The sequence below is a fragment of the Pollicipes pollicipes genome, unplaced genomic scaffold (assembly GCF_011947565.3).
Source record: "Pollicipes pollicipes isolate AB1234 unplaced genomic scaffold, Ppol_2.1 Scaffold_7261;HRSCAF=8764_pilon_pilon_pilon, whole genome shotgun sequence".
Lineage (NCBI taxonomy): Eukaryota > Metazoa > Arthropoda > Thecostraca > Pollicipedomorpha > Pollicipedidae > Pollicipes > Pollicipes pollicipes.
Window position 1 is genome coordinate 54,460,796 of NW_023597054.1, and position 22,933 is coordinate 54,483,728.

Here is a 22,933-nt window from a genome sequence, read left to right on the forward strand (position 1 = left end):
GGACAGGCAAACACCCAATCAGGAAACGCATCAGAAACGATGCTAGGCTGACGGCGAGAAGCGTGACAGCTTTACGAACTTTGCCGAGTTTGCGTCAGCGTCTGCGGAGATCTGCAGCGTCGCTTTCTTGCGATCATATTCATGGCGTGCTCAGTGGGCACTGAACTTTTCATAAATCTGCAGTTCGGCGGTTTGCAGCCTGATCCCGGTGCCTGCCGTCTGTCCGCCTGTTGTGTCGCATCACGCAGGCCGCGGTCCGCAGTCGGCGCTTCTTGCGCCGCCAGTCCAGAGTTCGTCGATCCGCCGGCTCACAGCCCGTCTGTGTGTAAATCCAGCGAGTGTGACTTCAGAGCTAACCTCACAGCCTGCCTCCACCCGTGTCATGATTTGCACCGTGCAGCACGATGCATGCGACTTCCACCGAGGAAATCCGATCGCCGCGGTTTGTCGAGACGTTCTCAAAGGCGATTAGTGCCGTAGAGCAGCGAGTAGCACTCGGTTCAAAGGCCGCCGGCCGGCGCGTGGGACCGGGAGTCAGCTGGCACCAGCGTCCCACAGCACAGCGGCCGGGAAGTGTTCGGAGCAGCGTCGTGCGCGCTGACAAAGTGGCCGGAGGAGCGTCGGGACAGTTACTTTGTCGTCGTGATGGATGTGCGCGGCGTTATCTGGCGTAAAACGCAGACAATATCGCCGGATAATGAGGGACCGCTAGAGGATTCACGGGCTACCCTAATCCTTCAGTTCGTCATTACCTTGTCACCCTGCGCGATTGATGTACTGACTGAAATCACGCTCGATATAGCGATCGATATATACCCCGACAGGCTGGATGATTTGGGTCAAAAGTGAACACACTATTGGTGCTTTTATATTTGAAAAATCCTTGAGTTTGAGAGCCTCAATGGAGTTCTTGCCCTTCGTCTCCTTGCGATTTTCCGTTGAGATGATAATCAAAGACGCCTGTCTCGCCACTCAAATAACACACCGATCATATAAACTGGTCAACGTGCTTCTCCAAGAGCCCCTGCAAGCGGCGCGACCGAATCCTAGACCCATCCGCAGCCAGCCACTAACTCGGCGGTCCCCCGCAGAAGGCCCAACTCGCTGACGTCACCGGGCGGGGGCGGCGGCGGCGACGAGGCCGGCCACCTGGCCAGCGACCAGGCGCGCTCCTCCGACGAGCCGGAGGACGACGACGAGGAGCGCATGCTCGACGTCGTCGGCGACCGCGCTTCGCCGGCGCCTCCACCGCTGCCAACGCTGCCGACGCTGCCGCCGGCGCCCGGCAGCCCGCCCCGGCCAGACACGCCACTCATCAAGCAAGGTGGGTGTGTTGACGGCGGAGGCGGCTATCGCGAGTGGGAGAGAGTCGATGGCCGACGGCTGGCTGGGGACGGGGAGGAGTGAGAGTCGGAGGCCCGGTGGATGAAAATAGTGCGAGATAATGCGCCAATAGTTTGCCGTACACATCGATACAATTGCATGTTAGCGCTGCAAATGCGCCATTAACATGTCCAGGTAGCATGCAAGAGGCATGCAAAGTACCTGCTACCGGGATGATAGTGTAGTAAGTGGCAAGAGTGCAGCGCGTGTTTCGTAAGCATATAAGTAACAGTTACCGCCATTAGATCGAGCTCCAGATTGTATAAACGCGATTAATTCACGAATATAAATACTAATGAGTTCTGACGGCCTGCCAGCCTCTACGAGAAAATTTTTCCATGCATACCTACAGCTCATTACATCCAGCATATTATGTACTTCACATCATAATTTGTCCATGTCAATCAGGAAATAGCCGGAGTGGACTTGAGAGTGTTTCCATGCCTGTCGTGCGCTATCATTTGATATCGCCTAAGATTGCGGAATGAAATTAGCCATTAGCATCGTAAGTTAGACTACCCTTACCAGTAATATGTCGTCATTAGCTAGAGAGATGACCCAACACGACAGGAACCAGCGCCGGTGTGTGGTCTCGCTCGTGAAGAGCACCTGGATCCTAAAAAAACAAGTTGTCGTCTCCGAGGGCCTCGAGCGGGCCCAGAAACCAGTTTTGTGAGGAGAATGCGCCGTAGGCGGGCGTGTACAGTGTGCCGGCTCCTTTGTGATGCGCACTTCCCCCGTCTCACGCGCCGCGCTCCCCCACAGAGGCCAAGGAGGAGGTCAAACCCGAGCGGCCGCCGCCGCTCTCGTTCCGACCCTACGACGACAGCCCCAGCAAGAAGCGGTCGCTGACGGCCGAGCGGGAGCCGGAGCCGGAGCCGGAGCCTGAGCCAGAGCCGGAACCGGAGCCGGAGCCGGAGCCGGAGCCGGAGCCGGAGCGACGGCGGGCGGACAGTGAGCGCGACAGTGACAGTGAACGGGACGGCAGTGACGCCGAGTGCGGCAGCGCGTTCCGGAGCGTGCGCTCGGAAGGGCCGCGCACCTCGGACGATGAGCGCCAGCCGAGCACGCACCCGAACGTGTCGGTCGGGCCGCCCATGCAGCCGCCGCACCTGCTGCCCTACCTGTACTCGCCCGGCCTCTACCCGCACCCAAGCATGGGTCTGCCGGGGCTCGGCCACCTGCTGCAGCAGAACGCGGCAGCCGCGGCAGCCGCCGCCGCCGCCGCCGCCGCCCAGACGTCGCTCCCGCTCAACCTGCTCGGCTCGGCCTCATCGCCGCTCACTTCCACGGCCGGCTCGTACCTGGGCGCGGCGCAGCTCAACCCCAACCTGCTGTTCAACGCGCACCTGGCGCTGGCCGCCTCGGGGCACTCGTTGTTCGCGCGGGTAGCGGGCCTGGCCGGCCTGGGCGCCGGCTCGCCGCCGGGCGCCGTGCACGCCGAGCGGCTGAAGGCGGCGCGCTTCTCGCCGTACAGCGCACCGCTGACCACGACCACGAGCACGGCCAGCTCGCCGCTGGCGGCCGCCTCCCAGCTGGCCGCCGGCGGCCCGTCCGCCTTCGAGACGGTGACGCGGGCGCGCGCCGGCTCCTCGTCGCCCGGCACGCCGCAGCCGGCACACGGCGCCACGGTCGCCTCGCAGCTGAAGAACATCGAGAACATGGTGAACGGACTGCACCGGCCGACCGGCGACTGAGAATGAGCCCTCCGGCCGCCGCGGCGCCGTGTGATAGCCGCCGACTGCGCCGGCGCCCGCCCTCGCTGCTGCAATATAGATAGGATTTCCATCAAGTGTTTACAGGGTACGTTATGTTCATCTCATCCGCGTGTCTCGCAGGTGGGCCGTGGCGTGCCGGTAGTGGCACGCGCGGCCGTAGACGGGCCGGGCCGTGGCCGGCACGGCCGCGGCGTGCGCCGCCACGCGCGTCTCCCGACTGCCTCAGCGCCGCGCGGGGACGGGGCGCACAAAAACTACCGGCGGCGAACACGGCTGGCCCCGGACCTCTTGCATACATACCCACGCGTATCCATACGAAGATACAAGAAAAATACATTGAATCGCCTACGCGCCGGGACGTGTAAGCTACGGCGCGCGCCAGTCAAACGAATCTTACTGAAGGCATGTGCACTCCATAGTCTGCTTAATCGGGCTGATATTTATTGCAAATGCGTTCCTTGCATTGTTTATGCGTGATGATAGCTGTCTGGCTGGTGTTCGACGTATGCTGTCGGGTAGTTCGCGTTTGTCATGGCCTGACAAATTTCCAAGCGCTAAGAAGCGGCCATTTTGGGTTGACGTACTTGTCTGCTGTCTCTGTTTGGTGACGTGTATCGGGCCGTTTAGGTTGTTTAATCATCTTTATTATTTTATTCAGGAAGATCTTTGGGGGCGTACCGTGCCCACATTGTTGTTAATAAGACTTCTAGAAGCAAAAAAAGCTATGTTCAGACTAAACGCTGCTGTAGAAAACGTATTTCGTAAAACCTGTAAATATGCACAGTGTCTTGCTGTTGGATGTCCTTGTAGAAACCAAAGATATATATTGTCAATACCACGTGGCCATTATACTTCATGATGATATAAATGTATTCCCTGTTTTGGGCGAGCCATCCCCTATTCTGTGGGATTCTTGCCACTGGCCACAAATTCTCTGGCCGTTAATGTGAGTGTATCCGTGATCCGAGAAAGGTTTGTTTTTGTCGGATAATTTTTGCCGCGTTGAAGCACGTCTTCAGAGGCGTGTGCCCACCTCACCCACACTAACGTTGTAACGCTGTAGTGTTCAAATGTGATACGGTTCCTGGAAGCTCGAAAATAAAACATGAAACAAAGTCATAGCGTTTCAATGGGGAGCGATGCAACTGAGTCGTCTCCAGGGACTGCCTCAGAAGAGAGAAAGGCGCCCTACAACACGGCGCCAAAGAGTAGGATCTCGTAACTGTACTGCCAGTCGAGGCCCGGCTGGCTCAATGCGCTCCAAGACAGTGACACGCATAAACAGGAAGTTTGTCTTGTCTTCTCCTTGCAACGCATCAATGTGGGCTACAACACCAGGGGCGAGGGCACCTGTGGCGCGTACTTTACTCGCCTCGTGTCCAGCGATGAAAGCATGGTCTACGTCGTTAGTTTCAAGGTGAGACGACATGCGGCTGAATGGTGCGGTGTGCGGGGGGGGGGGGAGGAGGGGGAAGGGGGCGGGCTCAAACTAGACGTCATCAACGTGACAGCTATCGCCCTTCGAGATCAAGTGATGTGCGTCATATATACATTCAACGCAGCTATATTCAAGCAAACCAAATTATCCAAAAACCGTATCATCCTTGCATTTGTCCTATTCGCCACCTTTAGCTCCGGCGTCCGCCCACCATCCCCCTGCAGCTTGGTTTAACTAACATCGACGGATGCTAGCATAACCACGTGTGGCTCAATGCAATCTACCGGTTCTAAATTCAGCCTGCCAACAATCTCCTTGTTCGTAAATCCAGTCCGGTCCGGGCTGGCATTGTACAGCATTCACGATAATTCACTACAATTTAAGCTGATCTCGCTTAAACGCCAAGTACAAGCACACGTAAGCACATTTGCTCTTCTTAAATTGACTTTTTTGAAGTCGTAAGTCCTTCACCGGCCCATTTTATGACGTACTGTTTAGGCTGATCTGTTCTCGAGCCCGTCTTTTGGACATTTCCTGACCCACTTCAGTCCAATCAATGGCATAATCCGCAGGCCGCGACTGATAGAACCCTAGAACTCTGTAGACCAGCCTTCAGTCGGTTAAACACCTCTCGTTCTCCCTTCCCCCTCTCTCTCTCTCTCTCCTCTTCTGTCTGTCTCTGTCCTCTCTCTGTTGTCTGTCTGTCTGTCTCTTTCTGTCTGTCTGTCGTCTGTCTGTCTCTCTGTCTCTCTCCTCTTCTCTCTCTCTCTCTCTCTCTCTCTCTCTCTTCTCTCTCTCTCCTCTCTCTTCTCTCTCTCTCTCTCTCTCTCTCTCTCCTCTCCTCTCTCTCTCCCTCTCTCTCTCTCTCTCTCTATCTCTCTCTCTATCTCTCTTAGCTCGTGAGTGCTTGCATGATGCACTAATACATTGGACAACAAACGTGATTTACTAGGCGCATGCACACAGAAAGTGCTGCTAGTAATTGTTGTCTTTGCCCGTCTGTGGGAGTGAGCTGAGCAAGCATAGCGTGACGAATCAAACAAGTGTTGAAATGACACCACCTCGAATCGTTAGTCGTGACCTTGCAATGCCGTTCTTGATTTCTTAAATTCAACTCGCACCTTTGCCAAATAAATTGTCGGGGCTGGTTATTCATCGAGCAGTTTCAAGATTTACTTTCACTAAGTAAGAAAGACCTTGAATTACTGGTTTTTCGCCACAAATAATTATCATGCTGAACACAACTGACGTGTTTGTTCTACCATTGCCTCGTGTTGCACTGAATGTCACCATCACACAGCATGCAATCATAAGGACATACTGTGAGAATACTCAACATTTCATGGCGGGAGTCATGGTCATGAATCCTGACTTTGATCTGACTGATCTGACATGAATCCTGACTGAATCCTGACTAACTATGATGTTTGCTACCATGGGCATTGCCTTGAAACTTGGAGCACTGTATCTTAATATATCTTTATAAGTTGTTGAATATCGAAGGTCGTTTGTTTTCAGCGGAGGAGCTCACAATACAAAATACAAGTTTTCAAATTCGTCTGTCCTACAGCGGGGACAGGTTTTGTTGGTTCAACTCAAGCTCCATAGCCGGTGGGTGGTTTGATTCGTTCAAATTTAGATGCTGGTTCATTTTTTGAAGTTTAATGATATGCGTACGCATCTTTGTAAATTTGTTTTTATGTCTTTGTGTGCATTTGTGCACGCACGCATGCATGCATTTGTACACCCATGTTTAAATCACAAATTCACATTTTTTACCCTTTTCTAAATTTTAGCATTTCAATTTTTACCCAGAGATTTGGACTGAAGTTGTAAGTGCCCCAGAGTGGGTTTGTAAGTGCTCCAGGGTGGTGCCTTAGGGCTCGAAGTGTGGGTCTGTTAGATATTCCGAGAGCATTTTCGTTTGCCAGTAGTCCTGTTTTGACATACATGTACGAATCATGTCCAGCCCAGCCGTAATAGCAAGGACCTGGTGGGTGATGGTACACCCACTTTTGCCAAAAATCAATCGCTAATCCTAGGGGGGTGCATAGACAACATACCCTTAAACGGCATCATCGGTCAAGAGCGGAGTCAATAACTACCGATTATCGTCTGAAAACGGAGTCAATAACTTCTAATGACGTCTGTCCCAGCTTCATAATTGTCATGCATAGTACCTTATGAAATAGGGGCCAGACTGCTATGCCAGGCCGCAGTGGGAGAGGCCCGCCGCCAGTCGTGGTAATTGTTATCTCCAGTCAAGATGTGATTGGTTCCCAATATGCCTTCCTGGTTCCCATTGACTCCTTCGCACAGCAAGACCCTGGATATATATATATATATATATATATATATATATATATATATATATATATATATGTGCATATATATATATATATATATATATGTATGTGTGTGTGTGTGTGTGTGGTGTGTGTGGTGTGTGTGTGTGTGTGTGTGTGTGTGTGTGTGTGTGTGTGTGTGTGTGTGTGTGTGCGCGTAATCAAATATAACTGAACAGTCGTGACCACGCGCACGCCAGCGCTGACCGCAGCGTGGGAACATCCATCTGTGCGAGTCCGCCAAAGTTTTAAACGTTTTTAATTTTGCACCGCGGTTCCCTTACCTCTTTTCGAGCAATGATGGTGCTAAAAACAGCATTTGAAGCTGAACTGCTCATTGCATTGTTTTGCAAAGTCCTCAGGGGACCAAAAACACATGATCCATGTACCTGTTAATGCAAAGCTTCAAAAAGATAGGACGATCACAGAAGCAATTATATAGCGCTTTGTAACTTTCGACAGGGACTTAAAGAAACATCGAAAGCAGGAAATTGACGGACCGTTGTAGACGTGCTCGGTTCTCAACAGAAACAAATGACGAGGGTTATGTGGCTTCGTGACCCTCGGTCCTGAAGCCTGAACAAGTCGCAACTAATTTTACCTCCTTTCCGTGCGACTCTGTAGGATTAGTGTTCGTTTTTTCTGCCCAACTGCCGTCGTCCTCCCTTTCTCCTCGCTTCGACTGTTCCCGTTCGTGACAGTCCACGCAATGAAAAGGCACAATGCATGTGTTGGTTACCAGAAAGTACAGCTTTTATCTCTATCATACTAGGCGGATGGCCACACATGACATCAGTGCCCTGATAATATTTAAGATTAGATTGGTTTACTTTAATAATCTGTATGGATCTTTTCGTCATTAGAAGGCTGCAACAAATCTAATGAATACTGCATCTAATTCTGAACCTCACAGCGATTTTATCTCCCCTTCCCCTCTCTCCCCCTCTCTCTTTCTTCCTTCCTTTCTCCCTCTCCCCCCCCCTCTCTCTCTCTCTCTCTCCCCTCCTCTGGGTGTCAGCGTGCTATTAGCATGTCATACGCGAGCAATATATGAAAGCCCCCGTTTTAATGCCACCCAAATTTCCGCCCAGGGTGCACAGTAACCCTGGATGTGGTCTAATCTGCCCATGTTGCAATTTTGACCTCAAAACAGATACGCCAAACGCCTTTAGAAGTTTGCTGAGACTCAGGTAGCAGTGATACATTGTCAAAATGCCTATTAAAATATATTGCTGTTACTACGTCCTGCTTGCAAGGGCAGATCCAGAACACTGCCTAGCAGCACAGCACCGGGCTTGGGGTGGGGCAAACCCCAGAAAATTACCCAATACAAAAACCAATCGGATTTCACTTCATTTCGCTTTAAAAAGTGTTCTAACGCTTTTTGAACTGAAATGATTGATGAAGTGAAAGCTCCCTCCTAACATTTTTTTTGGGGGGGCGGGGGGCATGGCCCAGCCGTCCATCCTGGACACGTCCTTGACTTGCCACCATCAGCTGCAGTTTCATGATCCAATTTCTTGTTGCGAACGAAGGTAAAGAATAACAGTGTCACCATTCCCGACTTGTTGGCAGCTTTCCGTAGGTACACATCGTGGTGATGGCACGTGGGTGCTGCGCTGTGAAGTAAATCTGGATCTCATTACAGTTCGACTTTGTTCATCATCAATATTTAATTATACCACTACAACCAGAGCTCATATAATGTTGTAAGGGACATGTTATTTCTTCTTCAGAAATTGGACGCCTGACACCCACCGGACTCAAGAGGCCGCGATTCATTCCTATTTGTCGGCACGTGCTTGATTAGGTTCGGGCGAATGCTTGATGGGATTAAAGTGCAAATTAACCGGGATAATTGCTGGGCGATCCTGCTTTCCCGAGCGGAAATCACCAGTAAGTCCATCTTTAATCATTCATATTCGCTTATGGACGCCTCGCAATGAATCTTTGAGACACGCAAAGTGCAAAAAGCCATGGTTTCTTACAGTATTTAAGGGAAGATCATGATTCTTGATAGTCTCATTAATGTCATTTCGCACTGAATCTTGGCTGTTGCTGGCCCCTAGACACAATGTCACACTGAGCTTGTTTCTTGCTGGATTTCTGACCTTGCTCTAGGCGGCGTTTTCATTCTTGCTGGATCCCTTGACATAATTCTAGGCTGGGTTTTGGTTTGGTTCTTGTCTGATCGCTTTTCGCAATCAAGGGAGCTCTTTCGTTCTTTGTGAATCTCCCAGCATGTTGTCAGATTTGGCTCAGAGTCCTGCTGGACCTCTCAGCATGACGTCAGACTTGGTTTAGGCTTTTGCTGACTCTCTCGGCATAACTCAGAACTGAATCCTGGTTATTGCTGGATCCCTCGCTTCATTCATGCTGATAACCAGATGCCTCCTGATTCCGGATCCAGGAACCAGAACCTGGTTCCTGGGAAGGAATCTGAGGAACAAAGCACATACCTGCCTCCAAGATGACCAATTCGTAACAAAAATGCTGTTTTTGGATGGAATGCGTCCAAATCAACACAGCCCACGCAGCAGCTGTACAATCATGCAGCATGCAGAGGTTCAGCATGTGAGCGAAATGTTCTGATGATCCCTTAACGGCCAGGCAGTCGGACGGTAGGCCACTTGGTGTCAGACAATCATACACAGACCAAACTTCAAATTTGCGTTGACCTTATTTCGCCTCTCAAGTGCTTAAATGCATCGAATCTCAGTGACCAAACGTTCTGTCAATTGACCCTCGCCGAAGCCCGCTGGATAAACAGGCTGACGCCTGCACGGCGCGCCGTTTTTAAGGCTTGTTTGACATTGGACAGAAATTTGCAGGCGCATGACGTCACTGCTTGGCCCCACCCCTCGTGGCGGGTAGTGCGGCCGGTGCCAGCACTGCAGCTCAAGTGGCCGTCATAAAAGCCTCACAGACGGCATCCGACGTCACGGCTTAGCCCCGCCCATCCCAGCGGGGAGCTCCGCATACGGCCGGCAGCGAGCCAGGCGTAGCTGATCGGACCGCTCAACTCTTCCAGTCGGCCCCCTGAAATGCCGTTTGACGGACGTCTGCGGTGTATGCCTAGGTATGTGAAGCAAGGCGCCGTGGCCGCCGGTCAGAACATGTCCGGCCTGTTTAGGGTCTAGCGGTATTCGTTTTTTGACGTTACACTCAGGCTTCTGATCATAGGCCATGTTGACGGACATAATTAAGTTAGTCAGGGGAAGTCTTACTGGAAAACGGTAAAAGTGAGGCTTGAATTGCGGTTGCCGTGCGACGGGAGGTGCCTGGTATTAATTGGCGCGCTCCCACGTGCGGGCTCTTAAGGCCAACTAGCGTCCAATCTATCACTCTGACGTTGTTCTGAAGCATTCAAGTGCCCACCGTGACAAAAGGGTTAGCGGATATAATTATACCAAGAAAAGCCTACGCTCGTGAAGGCATCTGTTGTGGCACACGAATACAAGATGGGCTGAAACTAAGCGTCGGAAAGTATTCGAGTTGATCAAAACGTACATCTGGTCTCCATCTGGGCAGCACAGATATTAGGTTCATGTGACTCTAACGGATGCGACCGAATTGCATTTTAGAAAAAAAAAATTGGCATAGTACTGAGGCCAGTTCTATAATTTGACTTACAAGATAGCTTCCTCCAGTCTGGTAGATATGAAAATGATAATCGTAACTCAGATGTGTCGAAATACGACGCTGGCGAGGCCAGAATAATTAAAAGTATCGCGATATGTGTGCCGATTGAAAGATAATTACGATTTTAAGCTCACGTCCATTCAGTACATTCCAGGTTGGCGACAGACCCCGGGAAACCATTTTTGAGTTTCGTCCAAAGCGCCGGCCACTGCCACATCTGTCTGAAGCCGATGATTCTAGAGAACACGGGCTGCGATTTCTTTTGCAATTACCCCGTTACGCAGATGAGTTATTCAAGTGCAAACATATTAAAAATTAGATTGGATTTTTCCCTCCTATGGCTTCCCATGGTTGTACCAGGCATAGATAGTACTGTGCTCGGCACACACATTTCTCTCTCCACCGCCCGACCAACTTCACTGTGAAGCATAAGCATGCCTTCTCAGCGACGGCATCCCACCATCGCGTATATCTTTGCTTTGTAGTGCGGTGGGGGAAACCTAGGAACATGTTTGCACCTGAGACCACATGCCGAGAGCTGAGCCTAGGCGGCCGGCTGACGAGCCAGGCAAACCCAGACAGTACGGCGCCGTCACGAAGTATGCACAACGAATTTCAGATGTTCTATCCATCCTCACATCGCACCCCTCCCTGGATCAAGAGGACGGAAGCATCGGGGTAAGCGAGCTGGACTTCTCACATGGCACATACTCCATGCGGAACATGCATGTGACCCGCGGCGCACCCGAGTCAGGCCCACGAACCGCGAGATATTCGCCATTTTTACGAAGGTTTTCTTCTTGGGATGCCTCAGCCCGTTTCAAATGTGGCGCAATGGGTCCCAACATTTTTCGGCGGAAGCATGCGCGCAGCAAAGTTATCATTAGAACAAACAACTTGCTCGATTCAAATAAACCGCTGCGGTAGCATCTAAAATAATGTTTCATGACACTTACAATCATAAATGTACGCCCACACCGGGCTCGTAGCCAGGCCAAACTATCAGGGATGCTCCAGCGTTCTGCCAAAAACGCGGGCGCGTCGTTTCATCACCATCCATGTTTTTCTGGACTGGGACAATCACAATTGGAAGTTGATTGCTCGTAATTTGTTGCAGACCTAAACATAGCAAAAAACTATGTTTAAATTTTTTGATAAGCCCATGCATAAATGAAGGAGTTTCATGGAACAATGCTAGAGGTGCCCAGACACCCCAGATCCCATGGCATACACGGGCACTAGGCCGGGAGTATCCCAGGGGATACTGGGGCTCCAGACTGGGGTGCACCCCAGATCCCAGGGCATACACGGGCACAAGGTTGTGGCTCCACCCCAAATCCCGTGGCATACTGGGCACCCATTGCTCCTGCCTGGATACGGGTCTGGTTCACATGCACAACATTTGGAGACCTTTTGAAATGCCTTCATAGCCATGTTTCCGGAAGGGTGCCAATGTGAACTGAGCATACTGTACCTGCTGATGTGATTGGCTCGGTGAGCAGGTGCCATTGGTGTGCTGGGCTCGGTGGGCAGGTGCCATCGAGTGAGCCACATTGTCACCGTGCCTGGCGATGGCCTCAGCGACTGAGATCGGCGTGGTCACGATATCTAGAGAGAAGACGGAACCAATTACGCTGCATCGTGACACGGCACAATGGTGCATCGTAGCATGATGCAGCGGTGCATGGTGACAAGATTCAATGGTGCATCGTGACAATACACAATGGCGCATGGTAACACGACATAGCGGTGCATCGTGATTCGACACAATGGTGCATCGTGACTTGACACAGCGGTGCATCGTGACTCGACGCGGCGATGCATCGTGACTTGACACAGCGGTGCATTGCGGTACGATATAATGGAGCATCATGATTCGTCACAATGGCCACACGACGCAATGGCGCATTGTGTCAAGACACAGTGGTGCATCACAAAAGACGCACTGGTGCATCGTGACAAGACACAGTGGCGCATCGTAACGCGATATGACGATGGATCGTGACACGGTGTATGGCACGCGCCGCGACAAGAAAGTTAAGCATCGTTCACCTGCAATTTTGCTGGGTTTTGCTGGGCTGAGCTCATTTGAAAAAAAAATTGCCGAGTTGTTATTATCTGTAACAGAATCGCCTTCAGCGGCTGCACTATCCTTCTGCCGGTTTTCGGCGTTGTCATTGATAATAATCTTAGGCATGCTGCATGCTCATGTGGTTCACCTATTCCACGCCGGGCTTAAAATGCACCATAAGATGGATGGGGCTAGTTCCGTGTCAAAAAAACAACAAATGCTGTTGAGCGCTCCTTGTAGGATAAGCATAAATTCCAACTTCTGAAGCCATCTAAGGCACTGCTTCAAACTGAAATGCCTCTAATCCCATGTATCTTAGACACAACCGGAAAACCCACGAGGCGGCCCGTTGTTTCAGACGGCATGCATGCCCACCAAATTATTTAGGCCCAGCGTTATGCGTCTTGACGCACGGGAAAGCCCCACGGTGCATTCTGTGATTAGGCAATCCTGTATTCATGGGAAGATGCGATTTTTGCGCCCGAGACTTGTTGTCAGTAGTAAAACGGCGCTCCGATTCGTACAAATACACCACATTTGTACGAGTAGCGGAAAAGCATGTACCCAATTTCGAATAATTCTAAGCATAGAATTCGGAACGGAATGCGATTTCAATGCGGCAAAGTTTATTCTGGATGTCATGTGACCAAATCAGCCTAGAATTTCACAGCTCTGTGCACACGAAGCGGAAGGGTGATATTCAAGACATGCGTATCATTCACAACACAATTTACACTCCGATAATGGCCTGCTGTTGCAGATCGCCAGCAGTAAATCGGTTACTAGCGGAGTGGCAAGTTTTTCAAGTGCATTGTTATCATTTGCCGCGCTCAACACGTTAACTATACGATTCGTTAACAGTGGGCCATTAATCACTCGGGAGTTTATACCCTTGTCCGAAACCACGGGCTGCAGCCTACCTAGATCGCCTTATCTTCGTTAAGCTGAGAAAAAGTGTGCTCCTGAAGCGGCGCCGCGTTTGCGCCGACCGCAGCGGCGGCCCGGCCGCGGCGTCGCGCCTTTGATCTTCGGCACACGGGCCGGTGACTCATAATAATGCTATGTCGCATGTGTCGCAGCAAGGAAAGGCGGCTCCCTTTATGGGCCATATCGAGGTCATAATGCAAAGTTGGGCGGCCGCGACACCCGCACAAGACTGGGCGGCACGGAGCTGGCTGGCGATGGTCCGCTGCTGCAAGACCGCCTCGGACCACGGTCCAGGACCCCTTGCAGCAGATCGCGGTCCGGCGCCCAGCGCAGCAGACTGCGGTCCAGCACCCAGCGTAGCAGACCGCGGTCCAGCACCCAGCGCAGCAGACCGCGGTCCAGCACCCAGCGTAGCAGACCGCGGTCCAGCACCCAGCGTAGCTGACCGCGGTCCAGCACCCAGCGCAGCAGACCGCGGTCCAGCACCCGGCGCGACAGACCGCCATCCAGCACCCAGCGCGACAGACCGCGGTCTAGCACCCAGCACAGCAAACCGCGGTCCAGCACCCAGCACGGCGAACTGTGGTCCAGCTCCCAGCGCGGCGAACTATGATCCAAGATGTACCTCGCCGGAATGCGACCATGCGACCACGACTGTCTAACGAAGCGGTCCGTCTTGATCTGCGGTCCACTGCAGATCAAGACGGACCGCTTCGTTGGACAGCAAGACGCGGAGCAGCACTTCGTGGAACACAAAACAAGACTTACCACACGCAGTAGCAGAAAGCCAGACAGCAATACGGCAGCTCCGGTGAGCGGTACGGGGTGTCGTGGATCGCAATTAACGGGACCGGAGTTGACAGGTGATGAGCGCAGTCCGATGAATCGCAAGCGGATCACTGCACAAGCCAGTGATCCTGGGCCAGTTAACAACACTCGTTGGACTATGGGGCGTCACTCTTCGGGCTCAGGGGCATCTGTTGATGTCGCGACCGGTGCGAGCGCTGGCCGGGGTCTTAATGTCAGGAGGCGGCAGTGCGAGCAGCAGGATCACTGTCCAGACACAGACCATCGGTCCCCTCTTACACGCTCACAGCACCTCAGTGCCGGTCGGCTGACCTGGGGCCAGGCCACTGTCTGGACACGGACCACCGGTCCCCGTCACACAGCACCTCAGTGTCGGTCGGCTGACCTGGGGCCAGGCCACTGTCTGGACACGGACCACCGGTCCCCGTCACACAGCACCTCAGTATCGGACGGCTGACCTGGGGACAAGTCACTGTCCGGACACGGACCACCGGTCCCCGTCACACAGCACCTCAGTATCGGACGGCTGACCTGGGGACAAGTCACTGTCCGGACACGGACCACCGGTCCCCGTCACACAGCACCTCAGTATCGGACGGCTGACCTGGGGACAAGTCACTGTCCGGACACGGACCACCGGTCCCCGCCACACAGCACCTCAGTGTCGGACGGTAGCCCCGGGCCGCCTGCCGGACCCTGTCCCGGGGGTGCCGGACCTGGACCAGTTGTAGAAGTCGCAGCCGTGGGCCCCGTCGGCAGGATCTGTGTCGTCGCGTCCCGACTGAGCCGTCTATGACTGAAGCGGCTGTGACCGAGGCGACTATGACCGAAGCGACTGTGACCGAGGCGATGTCGCGTCCCGACTGTGGCGACTATGACCGAAGCGACTGTGACCGAGGCGACGTCGCGTCCCGACCGAGGCAACTGCGACCGAAGCGACTGTGACCGAAGCGGCTGTGACCGAGGCGATGTCGCGTCCCGACTGTGGCGTTTTTGACCGAAGCGACTGTGACCGAGGCGATGTCGCGTCCCGACTGTGGCGACTATGACCGAAGCGGCTGTGACCGAGCCGACGTCGCGTCCCGACCGAGGCAACTGTGACCGAAGCGATGTGACCGAACCGGCTGTGACCGAGGCGATGTCACGTCCCGACTTGCGTTTTTGACCAAAGCGACTGTGACCGAGGCGATGTCGCGTCCCGACCGAAGCAACTGTGACCAAAGCGACTGTGACCGAGGCGGCTGTGACCAAGGCGATGTCGCGTCCCGACTGTGGCGACTATGACCAAAGCGACTGTGACCAAGGCGACTGTGACCGAGGCGACGTCGCGTCCCGACCGGGGCGACTGTGACCGAAGCGACTGCGACCGAGGCGACTTCGCGTTCCGACCGAGGCGACGGGCCTGCGAGTTCAGCTGGACGAGCAACGGCGTTCCCGCCAGACAATGGCAACGCGCAGCGAGCAGGTGGCCGGCGGCTTTTCGAAGGAAACGCTCACTTCCGGTTTTAGCCTTTGACCTTGTCCAGTCCACAAAGTCGAGCGCAATGCCGCGCACCATGACATCACGCAACGTGTGCGTGGAGGGACACGTGCACAGCCACGAAGGTAGCCGAGCTGGGAGCGCCGTGGCTGGTGCGGCCGCGTGGACACGGCCATCTGGGGTGGCCACACAGTGCCCTGGCTGGGGTGGCAACGCTGGGGTGGGCAGCTGAGACACCAATGTGCTAAAGAACTGAGGAACCGCATCACATGTCGCCATGGTCATCCGTGCAATTGTACCATAATCTCTTAGTACAGATGACGCACACTTTTCTCGCGTGTTTCCTGCACGAGGTCGGCGCAGCCATGCGCACAGACTCGGGTTACGTGTCCTTAGGGTGGCTATCACCAGTTGATTTTTATGCCTGGACACAGACAGGAGATATCCCCCAGACTGTCGGGACCGCCCGTCCCGGACAGACACAGACTGCCGAGAGCTCACGCATACCACAGACACAGACTGCCGTAGGCCCCTGCATGCCACGGGCACAGACTGCCGTAGGCCCCTGCATGCCATGGGCATAGAATATCGCGGAGCTGCTGCATACCATCGGCACAGACTGTCGGGAGCTCCCGTCCGGGACGGGCGCCGACCGCCGAGGGCTGCTGCCGTGACTTGACATTGGCACTTGGGCGTTCCTCGGGACTGGTACTAGCTGTCGGGGCTGCGGCTGCAAGGAGCCCTGCTCAGGACTGGCACTGGCCGCCAGAAACCGGCAGGGAAATCCAGCTCTAAATTGACACCGGCTGTTGGGAGCTTACCAGACCGGGCGCTGACTCTCGGCAGCCGCCGGCCGGCGCCGCGGCTTGTAACGCCTCGGCTCAGACAGTATCAGCCGGATGCTGCTGGTTCGGAGCCACCTTTCGCAGGGGATCGTCGACCGGCGCTGTCCGGTGGCGCGTCTCCTGCACAACCACCACAGGTCGTTCGCCGCCGATGCGCTGCACACGGAAGCTGTTGTTGCCAGGGTGCCACACGTGGCGCCTGTAGGTGTGCTGGATCATGAGGTCTGGTCGTCTGGAATGGCCGTTTCTTTGTTTGGTGGTGATCTGTTCGTCTTGGCAGCTATGAACTTCGCAGCGTTGGGCGGCTGTGTGCATGGATTGGGCAAATCCTGAATTATAAATTTACCCATGGGCTGGATGAACCGGTTACGTAAATTGTAAAAAAGAATAGTGTCAAAGAGCATTTCAAATTGCGGCCGCTAGGCGCGGATTTGAAAAAGTGCGTAGGTTTCAGCCAGCTGATTTTGCTAATTTCGTGCTGTCTGAGATGTCCGAGACTTAATCTATCCTGAGAAACTTTCACCACAAACCTAGTGCTGACAAAGCCAAAGTTTTCCACCGCTGGTCATCTTGTCGCTGGGGAATAAGACAAAATTCCATAGTAATTTGTTGGGGGATGGAGTCATCCGGTTCTTCACGTTGGACTTGATATAAGCGAGAAAGGCGTTAAGCTCCTGATTTTTCGATATCAAGCGTTCGGACGTCGAATGCTGACAATAATCAATCTTTATCATGCCAGACGGTACTGGCTGAACGGCGTTATCTAGCAAACATTAGTTTTACTGGCCAAAATCGATGTGATGAATCGAATGAATGAACCGAAGCTGCGTTCATGGTCACGAGTTACCACGAGCGCAGCTCGAAACCTCGAGTGTGACTATCAGCACAGCTAAAAATAGCAAGCGTTGAAAGATGCGGGAGATCGACCATATTCAGTACAAACATTCACGTATCTTGTCTTCTAGTTTCACATGGAAATTCGGTGGCCGACAGGGGCTTTTATGTCATCGTTTCCTCGAAAAACGGAACGCTCAGAGGGGGCTGGGGGATGGAGTGGGTGGGGGCACGGTCCAGAGTGCACCACCACTCCTGGCGTGTGGTCCTAAACTGTGGTCCTGGAATCCTTAAGAGGTCTTACTTTCTAAAATTGGATGGTGGGCTGAGTCATTGCAGGTAGCTTAACTTACCCACAAATGCTGACCTCTCTCCGGATTTGCTAGTGACGTGTGTAAGTACTTAGTGTAGCAGTAGTTTACAATAGTTCAAGAGACGTACCGTATGGCGATCGGCGGGCGGCACAATTACTAGCATTATGCGATTTAGCTGAAAGTCGGCTGTTGCACCCCAGACGGACAGGCAGGAGATCGTTTGAAAGAAAACACGAGCCTGAATGATGGTCATGGCATGATACGATGAGGGCTATTATCCTGAAGTGATATCAAAATATATTCCGGGATATGAGGAGGCCGTAGCAACGGCGCACAGCTGAGAAGACGTGAGAACCCAGGTCATGAGCTGGTACACGGCTGCATCCAACGCTTTTATCGCTTCCGAAAAATGAAGTGTGCTTGCAGATAAATGCATCTGAAAGCTGGCCGCTTTTCGCGAACGCTTTTGTCACGAAATGCATAACATAAAATCGGTTTTTGATGCGCCCATGTTCAGACAATTGTTTTGGAGTTAATTGAGCACCGATGCCATGAAATCCTTTAAACAAATTTTAAGCTCTAGCACATCATTATCAGGCAGTGAACTACCGACGAGATGTGTTGTATCACCCGCATCACACAACAGACAACGGTGGGTAAGAACATTCTGAAGGTACTGTTACTGGAATGCTGAAGAGGATGAATCCAATAATACAGCCCCGTGGACACCGAAGTCCACGGGCCGGACCTAAGAGCTATTCCGAACCATCTGCTCACGGCCATCGAGGTAGCCATGAAGCCAATGGGATGGGACACCATACCGCGCCCGCCTTTGCGAGAGGACGCCGCGATCCGCTCTGCTAGATGCCTTGCTTAAATCTGCCGTCGTCATAGACCCAAGCAGACCGCCATCGGCTGACAGCTGCCTGTGAGTCCGCGCCGAGTGTGACGCCCTCGCAGAACAGCCGAGCCAGTAGGCGTGCCGGCAGTCGATGAACAACTGGTTGTCATGTATCCAGTGAGCTAGCTACTAATGAGGTGAACAGCAATCTTTGACATGGCTGGGAGCATGGAGACGGGCCGGCGATCCGTCGCCAGGCTGCGGTCGCCGGCCTCGTGCAGAGGAACTACGCACGCTACCTTCCACCTTTTTGGGAACACAGCCTTGGCTGCTGAGGCGTTAATCAAAGGCCGCAACAGCGGTCCAGTGACGTGAAAGCAGCTACGCACCGCCAGGATGGGCACTCCGCCTGGTCCATCAGCTCTAGAGCTCCTCGGTCGGCGCGCGGCTACCGAGAACTCTCAGGTGGCATGGTTAGCCTCAGCTCAAATCCGGGGGCTCATATCATCGGATCTCTGGGAGCGGATCTCCGGGTCAACCGTCAGAGCGTAAGATCATGGTGACCGTGATCAGAGCATTTCGAGAAGTGCAAAGATTCTGCGTGCATATCGATCGAAATAAACTTGACTGTAGTGCTGTGCAGTTTCTGCGACCCAATCGTCCTCGGTTTTAGGCTCGGAGGTGAAGATTCTGAAGGCATGGACACATTTCTGGGTCGGGCTGTTTTGAGCTCGCATGGTGATCTGAGACGGTGTATTCCCGACGCCATGCAGTTGGTTTGACGCCTTTGCTCAGGTTATCAAATCTAGTATCAGTCTTTAGCAACGTTTCAGAACGGGCGAGTGCTTGGTTAGTGTTCGAAAGCACACGACCAGGAGCACAGTTCGACCATCACCATGCTCAGGAGGAGGGTCCGTTTTCTCCTCTGATGTGTTGCTCTCAGCCGTTGCCAAGCCTGGCCGTCGGTGTCTGGACCGGGCTTCGGCCCCTGTTCTCTAATCTTTCCTGCGTCAATCTATCAGGTAAAATTACCACGATATTGCAGTGCTGTAGGAAAACATGCCTCAGTAAAGATCTGACATGCAAATGCTGTGGAATATTACATCACAGCCTGACCAGAATTGCACTTATTGCCGCTGCACGCTGGATGTCGCGTTGCGATCAGTGGCTGCGAAGCCGTGAGCCCGTCAAAAGCGTGACAGCCCCGGGCCGGACCTAACTCAGGTCGGACCGCTGAAGCTGCGAGGTTCCCGGTTAGCTGACGTCAAGATCTGACCGGGTCACAGCCTTGCCGCAGTACAGAAAATTGGTTGCTGCATTCGTGGGGTTCAGGGGCCTGGGTACAAATATTTGCGGAACGGCGCATGGACAGGGGTATTGATGTGAAGATTCTGTTCATTTATTTCATACAGCTTTTACATTGGCAATGCTTTCACCAGCTGTGTCTTTCTTCTCAGGCTGCAACGATCTATGCCAAGCCATAAGCGACTGAGTGAGGATTTGCAGTCATTTTTGAGCTGGGTCCAACCTCATGTCGCTAACATTCCCCACAGGTGGCATTCGTGCGAGCAGTGCCAGCGGGAACACACCATACCACTACGGACAAGGCTGCCGGGCAAAAATAGCTGTGACCTCCGAATCACGCAAGCAGGTGGTGCAGCAAACCAAACTTCAATATGACTTACGAGAACCGCATTACTGTTAGTTTCATCACGTGGGCGTTTTTTTCTCTTTTTTGGGGGGAGGGGTCTACGAGGAAAACACCACGCGCTGCACAGAAATGCCAATGTGAAGAAGATTTGCAAATTGGACAGCCATTCGTGGGGCACTGGTTCGTGTCTCTGCATGGTTCATGCATGATCTGGTCGGTGGCCAGACAGACGCAGTCACGCGTGCTAAAAGAACAGGGAAAACATGATGGTCATGGTGGGAGGTCGCCTGGGTACACGTAGCAGCTGCAGGAAAGCCCAGGTGTGAGCTGGCGATGCGTTTTTTTCTGAGATTGATATCGGCCATTGATCTTGCATCTGTCCTAACGTTCAGCTTGACGCAACCAGCAGTGGCTTCGTTGGTAATTTCAGCTGACCCATGCATTGGCGGTAATGCTTGGGGAGGGGGGCGGGGGGGGGGGGGGGAGCTCACTCTACCACGCCTCAACGAACGGGATACACTCTCATGTAAAAAATTGAAAATGGCATTGGAAGGGAGCCTAGCCCATACAAAGGCATGCACAAACCATTCACCCATTCGGGCCACGGTCACCGAGGTAAAGCCTCGGGCATATTCGAAAGGTCACGTAAAAGTTTTTTCTTTGGCAGTCCATAAATTGCAGCTGAATGATTGAGCCGAGTCGAGAGAACATTTAAATACACACACACACACACACACACACACACACACACACACACACACAACACACACACACACACACACACACACACACACACACACACACACACACACACACACACACACACACACACACACACACACACACACACACACACACACACACACACACACACACACACACACACACACCACACACACACTACACTACATATATACACATATATATATATATATATATATATATATATATATATATATATATATATATATATATATATATATGCTTGGTCGCATAGCTACACGTAGCAGCTGCAGGAAAACCCAGGTGTGAGCTGGTGATACGTTCATATATGCATATATGTTTTTTCTGATATATATATATATATATATATATATATATATATATATATAAAATGATTCGGCAGTTTTTATCCTAACAAGGGTGTAGCAAACGAGTGGCCAGTGCTTAAACATATACCGCACCTAATCGCTAATCTAACAATTTCATTCTAAAGAAAACTGTGCGTTTTTGCCCCCGCCCCATCAAAAACCTATGTCTTCTTTGGGGAATGCAAAGCTGAAGAAATAGTTCTCCTCGAAGGTTCAATATGGTCATAAGTCTGGAATAAAACGCCAGTCGTGTAACCAACGGTTTCAAAGTTTGCATTTTGCGGACCGGTAGGAACAAAGATTGCGAAGAACACATGTTTTTCTGTCGTTCAATTTCCTCTTCGTAACCATGTTTCTTTTCTGTTAAGTGATGTTCAGAACGTTTCGGTGCCATCTCTCAAACTATTCGTCACCTGGCATGTGAACACTGGTATCATTTACGGGACTTGCTATCTTGCGTAGATATCTTTGTGATCCGATCAACCGTTCATGTGAAACTGATCCCTGCTGGTGGAAAAGCCTAAAACTATGATAAAATCTTCAGAACCAGCGCCGCCAGACGATGATGCCACGGCTCTTCAGTAAACCATGACATATAGCACATCATATGAACGCAAAAAATAATAATAATGAAAGCACCATTTCTAATTTGATACTTTGCGGGGCTCATTATTTTTCCCAGTCAGACCTCGATGATATGCCCTACATCATCTAAGATGGAGTTAAGAATCTCTGTTCTTTTCGCTGCTCGACTTTGATCATCGGTGCATCGTGTTCTCTTTACGTCCAAGTCAACCATTTATCATCTTCGTATAGGGCTGGACGGTCACTTTCCACTAAAAGCCATGTGAAAAAACGTTTTTTTCATGACGGAAAATTGGTGTCACATTAAAAAGGCTTACAACCGACATAGCACGCTTTTAGACAAAACAAGTCAGTCAGTCATCATGCTTTTCTGGGCATTTCGTCTTCATACCTTCTGCACAGCGGCGGTGCCGCAGAGCAGGAGAGAGGCCCTACGCAACAACAGAAGAACTGGCAAGTCAACCAAAGCCAGGGTTAGGTGGATTGGTAAATTTCCATGTCGCTGGCTTTAGGGCCCTGGGCACTGTCTGCGTCTCAGGCCTGGGATGCCGTGCATGCGATAGCACCTCACTCTGCCAAGAAAAGATCGTTGGCTGGAAAAACCAGAGATGAGGGCTTCTTGGCGGCATGGTAAGTGGCCGGGCTTAAGATCCGCCGTTCTTCTGGTACAGAGTCCCTCCGCTATGGAGTCAATCAACACTAGGTTTAAAGCCCTTGCAATACATTTTGGAGACCCAAAGTATTTTGAAGCACGCCCGGGTGGCCAGTTGAATGTGACGCGGTTGAGTGGAGGCGGGGTCAATTTGACCCCCTGAGATCTCAAAAACTTAAGGAACTGGAAACATCAAACTCGCAGGGAAGATGGCGATCTATGTGAGCTCGTTAATGGCAAACTTTATGGACCCTAGGTCGTAACCTTCCGGTCAAATGAAGTCAAATATTGTCGAACTCGAGGTCGGTG

The 22,933-nt window shown here is 52.3% G+C and overlaps 1 protein-coding gene across 1 annotated transcript; it reads left to right on the top strand.

Annotated features, from left to right (window-relative positions):
* The first annotated feature begins 1,040 nt into the window (after positions 1-1,040).
* Positions 1,041-3,080, top strand: LOC119111626 (protein TsetseEP-like). Its single transcript, XM_037235434.1, has 3 exons — positions 1,041-1,324; positions 2,149-2,771; positions 2,997-3,080. The coding sequence occupies exons 1-3, from the start codon at positions 1,207-1,209 to the stop codon at positions 3,078-3,080; spliced, it is 825 nt and encodes a 274-aa protein (XP_037091329.1). The 5' UTR covers positions 1,041-1,206.
* The last annotated feature ends 19,853 nt before the right edge of the window (positions 3,081-22,933 follow it).

Bases quoted from the DNA above. Each gene is read 5' to 3' on its own strand.
- LOC119111626 (XM_037235434.1), top strand. From the start codon at position 1,207: ATGCTCGACGTCGTCGGCGACCGCGCTTCGCCGGCGCCTCCACCGCTG. The intron at 1,325-2,148 runs GTGGGTGTGTTG...GCTCCCCCACAG, and splicing joins CACGCCACTCATCAAGCAAG to AGGCCAAGGAGGAGGTCAAA. The intron at 2,772-2,996 runs GTAGCGGGCCTG...GGCACGCCGCAG, and splicing joins GGCACTCGTTGTTCGCGCGG to CCGGCACACGGCGCCACGGT.